The sequence below is a fragment of the Cadophora gregata genome (genome assembly GCF_030347475.1).
Source record: "Cadophora gregata isolate MNR1 chromosome Unknown scaffold_5, whole genome shotgun sequence".
Classification (NCBI taxonomy): domain Eukaryota; kingdom Fungi; phylum Ascomycota; class Leotiomycetes; order Helotiales; family Ploettnerulaceae; genus Cadophora; species Cadophora gregata.
This window is the reverse complement of record NW_026695928.1, coordinates 1,360,280-1,371,349: the sequence shown is the minus strand read 5'-3', so window position 1 is coordinate 1,371,349 and position 11,070 is coordinate 1,360,280. Positions and strand designations below refer to the sequence as shown.

Here is an 11,070-nt window from a genome sequence, read left to right as displayed (position 1 = left end):
TGGGGAGAAGATGAGACGAGGGGCTCAGCTTCCAAGCAGGACTCAGGAGCCATTCCGGGACCATGCTCCGAACCTTACAAGGCAATAATGTTACTAGAGTTGACACACCCCCATCAACGCAAGATGGTTTCTCGAAGGATCATCTCGAATGAAACTGTTGGTAATATAAATATAAATAAGGAGATGGAGATCCTGAATCTCCTGTCAATTTGGGTACAGTGGCGAGAGTGGGTGCGAGGAGTGGTACCAATCTGATCTGGTGATCATGGCCCGGTCGGACTTCTCGGTGCAGAACTCCTCGAGCTAGGAAGCTGTCTCGTGCTCGTGTCCTACGAGTACTTAAGTAGCTGTCATCGGCAAACCAGCCAGCCAGCCAGCTTAACCCACGTTACCCACCCTCGCACCCCTCACCCCACCCACCCCCTAACCCCCACAGAGTGGCGGCGGCTTTCGCTTCCCCGGGTCAGGATCGCGGAAACGCCCATTCGGAACCGAGAATATGCCGACAATTTCAGGGGTAAAAGTATGTCGAATTGTATCTCGGCGCCTCCAAATAATTTACCTTCCCAGTGCACTCTCGGAAAGATATCAGCCATTCCCGCCGCCAAGTGGCTGAGGAGAAAAGCAATTGGTGGGAAGCTACTTGCAATGTCAAGGGCCAATAATCCCTTCTGTTGCAGTCTTGAGTACTGTAGTGTCCAGGGTCGCCTGCAGCTAAATTGCAAAGCCGCTTCTCATAAACTCAAGCATCCACCCATCCTCCATCCTCGCCATCCTCATCATCCATCTCATCCCAGACCACCTTCCCCCCCCCCCCCCCCCCCCCCCCCCCCCCCATCCACCTCTCCACCACTCACATCTACCCCCCCCGAGCACCCCCAAGCCGGCAGCTGCATATTGCCCAGCCTCATCTGACTCGATCTCAACAAGGGCTGCCCGGTACATCGCTCTTCATCCTCCGCATTCGCATTTGGCATAAGCTTAGTTTTAGGCCTAACCTTGCTGCCAAGATCTTCTTTGAACCCATCTTGCCTTTCATATCACGTCTTAAAACCTAAAGCTTGCCTCCCCTTCAAAATGTGGCAGCTGCCCATCTCCCTCTCAAGACTGTCTCTCCTCCCCCCCTTCCTTCGCTCTCTCGGAATCCACAGCTCGCTCGCTTGTCAGGATCAGAGTACCTGTGTAGTAGACAATATGCGTTTCTCTCAGATCACTCTCGGCGGCCTTGTGACATCTACTGTTGCTGCTACCAATCTTTTTGTATCTTCTTACTCTGGAAATATCACGACGCTGCTTTTGAGCCCAGAAGCCATTGGGGGATTCTCGTTGAAGACTGTTTCGGTCAACACAGTTGCTCAAACTAGTCCGTCATGGTTGACGAAGGATGAACTGAACGGAATCATATATTCAACTGATGAGGGGTTCTTTGGACCAAATGGCTCGGTATCTGCTTACTCGGCATCTGAATCTGGAGAATTGACTCTATTGGGCCGCTCTATATCTGTTGGTGGACCTGTCAGCTCCGTTGTTTACAATGGTGGAAAGGGTCTAGCTTTGGCACACTAGTACGTCACTTACAAAAATCTTTATTTGCCAACGATTAACACAAGTATAGTTCAGGTTCAGCAGTAACAAGCTGGTCCATCCGCGCAAATGGGACTCTTGACCCCCTGCAAGCCCTTACCTTCAAACTCACCGCACCTGGCACCAACCCAGCACGGCAAGACGCCCCTCATCCACACGAAGTGATCGTCGACCCAACAGACAGCTTCATTGTCGTGCCCGACCTGGGCGCGGATCTCGTCCGCGTCTTCAGCATCGACCAAACCACCAGTCTCCTCACGGAGTCGACGGCATTCTCCACACCCGCTGGCTCTGGTCCACGACACGGCGCATTCTTGAAAGCGGAATGTGGAAATACCTATTTCTTCTTGATTTCGGAATTGTCGAACACCATTGCGAGCTACAAAGTCACATATGGCGACAAGAGTTTGAGTTTCGAGGAAGTGTTTGTGAGCGGGACATACGGGCCCATGGAGACACCAGCCGGAGCTTCTGCTGCTGAAGCTCTTATAAGCGTGAGCAGCTCGTCTACCCCTTTTAACAGATCTGTATAGACTGACAAAAACCAAATAGCCTGACCACAGATTCCTCGTCACCTCCTCCCGCAATGCACCACTCTTCGATATCGACAATTTCGATCCCAACAACAGCACCAAGATCGCATCCGACACTCTCCAAACCTGGGCTATTGACGATGCCACGGGAGAGCTGTCATTCACGCAGCTTGCTCCTGCGGGAGGAAGAGTTCCAAGACAGTTCTCGCTTAACAAGGCGGGGACTCTGGCAGCGGTGGGCTTGCAGAGTGATAGTAGGGTGGTGATCTTGCAGAGGGACGTGGCTAGTGGGGAGTTTGGGGATTTCGTGGCGTCGGTTGATGTCGGTGGGGAGATCACGAGCGTCATTTGGGATGAGTGAGATGTTGAATAGTGTTGTTTGTTTTGGATTTACTGCAGCTAGAATGAGGACATGTCAAGAGCCGAAAGTAGTTGGGAGGCCTTGGACACTGACTTGAACAAGATAGACCAAACATATATTGGATATTGGATCAAAGGTCTAAATCGATATTCAAACAGAGGCGCTACCGGTCTTCTAATTCTACACCTTGGTCGGCATCCACGTCGTCCTCGGTTCCATCCATCATGTAAGACGTTGGACCTGTATGACCACGAGGTGGCGACCTCGCTAAATCGACGCTTCCACCTAATCTGATCTTCCCTCTCGAAACATGATGCACCTGATCCGATAACCAGCCCGCACCTCTCTTGATCACTCCCCAAAGCCGCTCCTGGCTCTCGACTAGATGCCTGTCATCCCTGGGATTCTCGCTGGCTTCTACCTTGAATTGATACTTCAGGCAATCTTTCACGGTCACCAGACCAGTGAGCTTCCCATGGTATTCAATGAGAATCACTCGTGGGCCAATCTTGCGGAATAATTCCATGACTGTCTCCAGCGGTAGCCTTGGGTGCACAGTGACTGGGGTAGGATCTATAAAGCGGCTGAAGTCGACGGATGATGATGCCATTGCATCAAAGGTCGTTGGTGGATGGCCGGAGATCGCTGGCGTCGCTGGTATCGAGTCTCGCCGTGAAGTATTCAAGCCGAAGTAGCACTTCGCTGTTGAGCTGATCGACCGGTCTTTCTTGACACGGTCAATAGCATATCGTAACTCGGTCCGCCCAATGTATCCAACGAGGATCTTTGAGGCTCTATCCTCAACTATTGGAAACCCTTGGTATTTGTCCTCACGTAGCAATTGCTCCAGGTGCTTCATCGCCAATCCAGTCGTGGGTAATGCGATAACATCGCCAGTCATAACTTGTGAGACTGGGACATCAAAAATGTGTTCTTCCTTATTGTCCAAGAATGGGAAGCCGCTGAAATAGATCATCCTATCGGCAATTCCTCCTTTCCCGAAGAGCTCGCTGACTGCTTTGGTTACGCCAACCACAACCATTGTTGGTAAAATATAGGTTAAAGCTCCGGTAAGCTCAAACATGATGACTACCACAGATACTGTGATGTGCATGATACCGCTCAAAGCAGCAGCCGCTCCAAGAAATGCGTATGTTCCAGGCGTGATGCAGGGGACATCCGGCTGGCACGCTGAGAAGAATACAGATGTTGGGTAAGCTTCGTGGAGAGCTTGCACCAAAATCCCCACTGTTCTTCCAAAAGAGGCTCCGATGGCCATAGACGGTACGAAAATACCAGCGGGGACCTTACAGCCGTACGAAATGATGACGAGGAATATCCGAAGGATTGTTGCTATGGTAAGAGAAGCCACCATTCTCCACCTATTCTCTCGATCGCATAGACCGTTATAATCCTCAGCCCCCTCGCACTCTAAAAACAGAATCTCCATACTCTCGGTCATGTCGATTCGTAAAAACATGTTGGGATAGCAAATGATTGCGGTCCCAGTTGCCAGTAACGTCGCTTCGAGGATAGCGTATTTGGTGAGATACTTTTTGCGGAAAGCCTGCGCTCTCAAATTCCACTTGATAACAAATGCGCCATACAAGCCCCCAAAAATTCCAATGATGATGTAAAATACGACCTCGAAAAAGTGCCATGACCGATCGTAGTGGACTTGGAACATAACAAGCTGACCCGTCCTAAAAGGGTTCATTGCCGACAGCACGGCCGTGGCAACTAAAGCGCAAAAGTAACTCCTCCACATCGTCTTCAGTGGAAAGTAAGAAGACATCTCCTCGAGGGAAAACAGGACGCCTCCAATGGGACTTCCAAATGCGACGGCTACACCGGCGGCAGCACATGCGCTTAGAATCTCTCGAGTTTTCGATGCGCTTCTTTTGTACTTGTCGAACAGCCTTGAGATAACATTTCCGGTGCAGACAGCATAATGTACACTCGGACCTTCCTTGCCAACGGACAGACCAGATGCAATAGCGAGAGGTAATGCTACGGACTTGATGACCAGAGTCCAGAATCCAAGGAAACCTTTCATGACGAATCCAGCTATGATACACTTGATCTCCGATATCCCTGATCCCGCTGCATAGGGTGCGAAGGATCTGACTAGACTTGCTGAAGTCAAAGCGAATATTGTCTGCTGTCGTTAGTAAATGGAACACGAAGCAGTCAAGGGAGTCTCTACAGCAAACATAATATATAACACATAGTTGACTAGAGATAGTGAGCTCCATCGATGCCAATCATCGCAACCTGTTTTCTATCAGCGAGAAGACTCTTTGGCTTCAAACTGCCCCTACCATTGTCCTCTCCCCAACAGCAGAAGCTCTCATTGAGGTAGAAGGCCGTCTCGCAGTACCCCAGTTTCACATCCGAAAGCCACTCAGTGATGATATTCAAGAAAGCTGCATTCACACCAATGGCCGCACCTGTCGTGGGTCAGCAGTTTCCTCCAGCTAAGAGCCCCGTAGCTACCTATCAACGTAACCACTATCCACCCTTGAGCTGCCTCATATGACTCTCCAAGCTTGTATCTCCAGCCCGCATGGCCCCCTCTCTCGAAAAACCCAGCTGTCTCTTTCCGCCGTACTTTTCGCCGTAGTTGTTCTTTCGCAGCATCTTGTACCCAATCTGTTGGTAGCCTGTTAACTCGTGCCGTCGCATTCAAATAGCTGAAGTACCTATTGTGGTAAAATCCTAAGCCTCAATTAGCATCATCATAACACCTGTGGAAGTTCCACCTTGCCCACATACCTCATATCTCTTGATCTTCGCAATCTCCTCTTCTATTTGGTGTTCGGCATTCGTTGGCGCGTTCGCAGCCTCGCCATGCTCAGCATTCGATATCGCGGAGGACAGTCGTGAAGTTACAGTTGGACGTTGACGCGGAGCAGGCAGTGAAACGGAGGATGATCGGGAGTTCATGGCCTCTTCCGGGCCAGATTCATGTTCCTGAGCTGTCAAATACCAGGATTTTTGATACAAATCCTCAATGATGGATGGAGTCCTGCTGCAGGTCGATCGTTGACGCGGCCGCTAGCGGGGCCAAGCTGATCTGATGAGGCTGGGCTGGGCGGCGGTTGTGGTTGTTCAGTGATGGTCGATGCCGGGCGATTACCCCGTACGGCTAAGGCACATGAGATAATTTAAGTGATGGTACTTTACCGACTGAGATAAGTTCCAGGCAGGCCGTTGCAGGTATTGACGTATAAAAAATCTAAATTTCAAATTGCAAACTTGAGAATTCTTAAACTTTGAGGCTTTTGGTCCATGTTTGTGATGTCAGCTCTTAGGCCTCTCTATCAGGTTGCTTTGATTGAATGAAGGTGTAAACATCATTCATGAAATGTTTGCAATAGTAATGTTTTACGGTATACACACATGGGAGTTGCGAAACTTAAACATATAATTGATTTTGGGGCGAGCATTCATAAGCGAGTTTGTTGATAGTCATTCTGCTATTTTGTTTGATTGACATACCTCAGTAAAGTTGTCATTTGAAGCATATTCAAAGTCCCTAATCTGATACTAAGAAACATCCAAATTCAATGGCCAATATGGCATATACTCATTACCAACACAATTATCTAAGTACCAGCTCCAGCTGTAAATAATACCAACCAGTCCGATGTATCTGACCCGCCACAAGCGTTGGCACCGATTTCAAAATCGTATCTGCCGCCGATACCTATCATAAACTTGTAGCATTTAGGGCTCCGCGTGAAGTGATCGACATATTTATTCCGAGAATCTAAACGATCAGAGTGTTTTCTCTCGATCTGCAAATGCCATCGATCCGAACCTGTCAAGGGTTCAATAGCACGGATATCCGATACATCCTTGACATGAAGGAGGGAAGGTACGCCTCCGAATATTTAACCTGGTACCAAATGCACTAGTGACCATTCGAAGACGCGTACGAAATCGTTTAGAGCAACGGATGTTAAGGATACAAGCCAACTCTCTCTAAGTGTCTCCAACCCCCTTCGCTCCTATTACTCAAACCACTTGCTATGGGAATAGACTCAACAGCTGAAGTTATCCCATACCTTTCTTCCTGTGACATTGGTATACCGGTGAGACTTGGCTTAAACATCTTCCCTGGAGGAATAGAACTGATGTTCGCCTCTTCCAATCTTGCCTGACGGCCCGCCCACCTCAACCCGAGCTTGATCATGGGTGACTGTATTTGCTTGCCTTTACGTATCAAAGTTATAGGAAACTCTAGCTCTTCTATTGATCCAATTAGGAGATATATCGATAACTGGCAGTGTTTACGTACCATCCAATCCATACACCAGGCTCTTGTTGGCAAAACTTGCCTCAACTCCTGGAACGAACGAAAACGGTAGACGAACTCTGCCGATATGGCTCTCCATCCCTGCAACACGATCATATATCTCGACATCGATCCACTTCGAATTCTTCGGTAGGGTAACCTCAAATGTCTTGTTCCATATCGGATCCTGTGACTTTGGGAAAACGTCGGTCTTGAGTTCCATGACCCTCATCTGCCCCACACGGGCTGCAACGAATAGTACTAATTTCACGAATAAACTTGGCTTTCCAAACGTTGATTTTGGGAGACCTGTGGCTGACATGATTGTCATCTCGATGACATCGTCCACTTCCGAGCCTGACAGTATCCTTTCTGCAGTATGCCATTCTTCAAGCGCTCTCAAGGCTTCATCTCGAATTAAGGGCCGAACAGCACGCCAGTCTCGAACATATAGAACTGCATTCTCGACCTCATCCCAAGCAGCTAATTGCTTGTCAATCCAGGCACTTCGTACATTCTAGAAAGTCTCAGAGTCAGTACTGGTATTTAAGGAGAAGAAATTGATATCTGCGAAAGTTTCAGAGCAGCCGGGAGACGCCAATATAGAATAAGGGTACGATGCGGGATCTGAAACGATATGAATGAAGGGAATGTCAGGGAAAGCGCACCATCTTCTTATCCTTCCAGAGGAATTCCAGTTCATGACGCGACCTGCTGATGTACGTCCGACCCTGAAAGATGTAGGAGAAAGCTTCGAGCATGCTCATGATGTATGTCAGAAGCCGGTAGTAGCTCTTCTGGCAGAACTCAAATTCTTGTCTTGGGAATTGGTGACTGTCATCGATACCAGCCGCAGTATCATATTCGAAGTCCAAAGCATCCATGTCGCTGAAAGCTTCAGAGACTTGAGAATGCTGATCTTGGAGTAACATGAACTTAGACACGGCTTTCGACATGGAATCCAAACACTTGAAAGCATCGTTGACGACGCCCACACTCTGCGAGAGATTTTTATGCTCGAAGGTTACTCGTAACAGACTCATAAGTCTCTCAATGTCGTCGTTACATTTTGGCGCAGTCTCATGAGCCATGGTAGAGAATGAGTTTGGTTCCAGTAGAGATGAGACATCTCCTCGGCTTTTGTATTGCGCGTGCATGTCTTTGGGGAGCCAAGAATATGGTCGAGGTCCAGCATCAGGGTTCTGAATTCGTTCAATGGTCCTTCGACTAGCTTCAGCATCTACGGCCCTCTGAATATACGTGTTGAAATCCTGGTCTACCTTTTCATCGTGTCCCTCTTCGAAGGTATAGGCAGGTGGCGCCTTGGACGTTGTGGCCATTAATTCGATTTGCTCATTATGGCTCATGACCATCGAAGTGTGTTCCAAACATTGCACCTTTTCCCTAATGGTACCGCGCTTGGCCCCAGGTGTATAGCCGGCAGCTCTTCACCCTCATTATTGGTATTGGATTCTTCTCCAGGCAACTCACTTTTCACACCTCCCGCATTATGGAATTGTTCGGTCACGTCGCCGGCCCCCGTGATATTGTCCTTAAGCCAATTGTCGATGAAAAAGAAGTTGTCCTGAACCAAGTTTTCTTAAATATCAAATTTCTGAAGTTCTGCTCGTAAATCATCCCAGTTTCCGGCAACAGCTTCAATGTCTGGAAAGTTGCTCAACGCAGTTGTGATTTTCTGTCTGAGCGAACTTGTTTGATATCAGCTATTGCAAAGCTGCGCAAACAAGATTTTAATATCTATGCCAATAGGAAAATGATGTTCACACGTATCTCGCAATATCATAAAGCAACGCTGCTGTGAGAATAAATCCTGGTTCTAGCCTGAACACCGCCGCAAGCTATCTTCCATGGTCCAACAACAAACTTCGGAACGGGGTTCTAATTTCACAATTTTGTTGTTTTCAAATGTATTCTGCGGCGGCATAAACATAATTCAAGCACGTAATAAGCAATGAAATGCTTGAAGTCTTACCTACATTTGAAGGGCTTCGAGAAACGAAGATAGCCGAGCAACTTGGTCGAGAATCTTGTCTCTCAAAGCAGTCACTGCATCAGAGCTTACTTGACGGGATCTGAGACCATAGATGAACCCATCTAGTTGCTCGAATACCTGGCTGCAAGCTCATTTTGGGTGTTGATGACCCACTTGTCCGTCGCTGAAAGTCGACACTCCTGACTAATATCGAGTGTCAAGCGTAGCACACTGATCATGGCTCCATGGACAGTAGTGCATCAGAAAGTGGCTTGAGCCGAGTAGGGGCCTGTGATACGACTCGATATCTCTATCTTCGAGTCAATAGTGATCCCGACCAATGTATCTTAGGATTTCAACATACCTTCCATGCATTCTCTATCGAACCGCTGATACCAGAGATGAGCGCTTGGGTCATTTTGTCTGATCAATTCAGTGATGTGCTGACAGCCTGGTGTAAGAATGAAGATCAATCAAGGGATCTGACTTGGGAAATAGTCGTAGCAGCACAGGCTGACACATGGCGACCAAGCCCGCCCAGCTCCTAGAACCAAGACTTGTGCCTCATCTTGGTAGGATGCACAGCCCTCAGCTCGCCCAGGGAGTTGTGGCTGTAAGATGCTGGCCGTGTCCTTCCAGTATCTTGGGGAGAGAATATTATACTGCGCAACTATATATCTTTACGACCGTAAAATTATAAAATCTTCTATCTTGACTAGTGATGTGAAAGCTTCTTGGGCCAAGGTTGGATATGTTGGAGTGGAAAGTCTCCTCGGTGATTGTCGGCACTTATGAGGCACTCGCTTTCTGAGCGGCAATGCGGCCGACTTCACCGCGTCCAGGACTTGGACGCGTCTCGATCTTCTCGCCTGTCAACTATCCACGTACTGTTGATTGACCTCGGAAGTCTGGAAGTTTGGAGGTGTTGTGTGGCTATCGCAGGAGAGAGCAAGTACAGTCCCTCCCCGCAAAGGACAAGGTTGCTAACCGCAGCACACAGGACTACAGAGCGCTTCTTATTGCTGACACTCACCTGCGAAGCGTGACTTACCAGCTTTAGCAAGCCTACAAGGTCAAGACCAAAATTATAGCGCAGGTACGAGAATACCTTCTCCATCTGGATCGCTCTCATTTGGACCTGCTTCTGTCGCTACTTCCTGGCTCTGAGCGCTTGAGCTGCACGCCATATGACTGTGTCTGTTTGCTGCAATTGACTCTCGAGCTCGTCAAGCCAAGAGGGCCGGCCCCCTTTCTCCCCAAAGCTTTCTCTGATGGGCTACCAAGCACTCTCTAAATTCGAGCGAGGACTTTCGCTGATTTGTAAAAGCTGCTTTCTATTTCTGGCAGACCTCAAGGGTGTCTTTCAGTTTGCGCAGCTGAAAAGCCGCTTGATTCAAACCTGTCTGCAAATTCAGACACTGGTAGCTCATCTGAATCTCCTATAGGCTAAAATAATCATGCCCTACAACACTGCTCCTATCCCTCCCCGGAAGGAGGCCACTGGTACTACCCAACTACCACGTAAGATACACAGCCTTCTCAGCATACGAACAATCACTCATCGCTTCCAGTTTCCCGTGTAAAGAAGATGATACAAGTTGATTCGGATATTCATGCCTGTTCCAACTCTGCTGCTTTCGTCATAACGGTTGCTACGGTCAGTTTAACGCGATTTCGTTGATAAATGTCTGACAAAGTCAACAGGAGATGTTCATTCAGTACCTTTCTGAACAGGCACATAATGTCGTCCGCTCGGAGAAGAAGCCTCGCAGAAACATTCAATACCGAGATCTTGGTACGTGATTTCCTACAATGTATCCCAAGCTAGCTAATACTTTTCAGCAAATGCTGTGGCTCACCATGATAATCTGGAGTTCCTTGTTGATATTGTCCCAAAGACAATCCCTTACAAGGAAGCCAAGAAGATCGCATCAGGGCCCAGCAAAACGAATGGCGAGAGTTCCGTCGAGGTCGGCCAAACCACTCTCGATATATTGAAGCCTACTGCGAACGGCACTAATGGATTTGGAGCCCATGATACCTCATTAGATGATGACGAGGCTGATGATCCTAATGCGCAGCTGGAGAAGGAGAGTCGCCGCGTTCGATTGAGCACGGGGTCTACCATCTCTGAAAGTCAGAACCAGGGCCAAGATGTTGAGATGAATTGACCTGGCTTATTTCAAGCAGCGTTCACGAATGAGTCATGACTATTGTACTATAAAGAAACGACAGGTCGACATAGGTATTATGCGTATGAATTCGCTGGTAGTTCTCTTATATAGAGCCGCCATTTATT

At 48.3% G+C, this 11,070-nt stretch overlaps 4 protein-coding genes across 5 annotated transcripts; 2 read left to right on the top strand and 2 right to left on the bottom strand.

The window, feature by feature from the left end:
* Positions 1–1,194: 1,194 nt before the first annotated feature.
* ONS95_011218 (uncharacterized protein) lies at positions 1,195–2,478 on the top strand (the record flags this gene model as incomplete). The annotated part of the gene is made up of 3 exons (XM_058504820.1): positions 1,195–1,565; positions 1,616–2,078; positions 2,137–2,478. The coding sequence occupies 3 exons, from the start codon at positions 1,195–1,197 to the stop codon at positions 2,476–2,478; spliced, it is 1,176 nt and encodes a 391-aa protein (XP_058359376.1).
* On the bottom strand, positions 2,432–5,493 carry GEF1 (glycerol ethanol, ferric requiring protein). 2 transcript variants are annotated; one of them, XM_058504818.1, is made up of 7 exons: positions 5,254–5,493; positions 5,181–5,196; positions 4,975–5,130; positions 4,800–4,928; positions 4,685–4,752; positions 2,572–4,636; positions 2,432–2,510 (listed from the first exon to the last, which is right to left on the bottom strand). In XM_058504818.1, exons 1-6 carry the CDS (start codon positions 5,422–5,424, stop codon positions 2,642–2,644), a joined length of 2,535 nt encoding a protein of 844 aa, XP_058359374.1. In that variant the 5' UTR covers positions 5,425–5,493; the 3' UTR covers positions 2,432–2,510; positions 2,572–2,641. The 2 variants fall into 2 exon arrangements, with proteins under 2 accessions (XP_058359374.1, XP_058359375.1); XM_058504819.1 differs by lacking the exons at positions 2,432–2,510; positions 5,181–5,196; positions 5,254–5,493 and having other exon boundaries at positions 2,572–4,928; positions 4,975–5,132.
* Positions 5,494–6,037: 544 nt separating this feature from the next.
* On the bottom strand, positions 6,038–9,174 carry ONS95_011216 (uncharacterized protein). The gene is made up of 5 exons (XM_058504817.1): positions 9,136–9,174; positions 8,776–9,081; positions 7,447–8,487; positions 6,782–7,295; positions 6,038–6,732 (listed from the first exon to the last, which is right to left on the bottom strand). Exons 3-5 carry the CDS (start codon positions 8,149–8,151, stop codon positions 6,443–6,445), a joined length of 1,509 nt encoding a protein of 502 aa, XP_058359373.1. The 5' UTR covers positions 8,152–8,487; positions 8,776–9,081; positions 9,136–9,174; the 3' UTR covers positions 6,038–6,442.
* Positions 9,175–9,680: 506 nt separating this feature from the next.
* On the top strand, positions 9,681–10,983 carry ONS95_011215 (uncharacterized protein). Its single transcript, XM_058504816.1, has 6 exons — positions 9,681–9,719; positions 9,772–9,867; positions 10,217–10,292; positions 10,343–10,428; positions 10,476–10,566; positions 10,614–10,983. Exons 3-6 carry the CDS (start codon positions 10,229–10,231, stop codon positions 10,940–10,942), a joined length of 570 nt encoding a protein of 189 aa, XP_058359372.1. The 5' UTR covers positions 9,681–9,719; positions 9,772–9,867; positions 10,217–10,228; the 3' UTR covers positions 10,943–10,983.
* Positions 10,984–11,070: the final 87 nt, after the last annotated feature.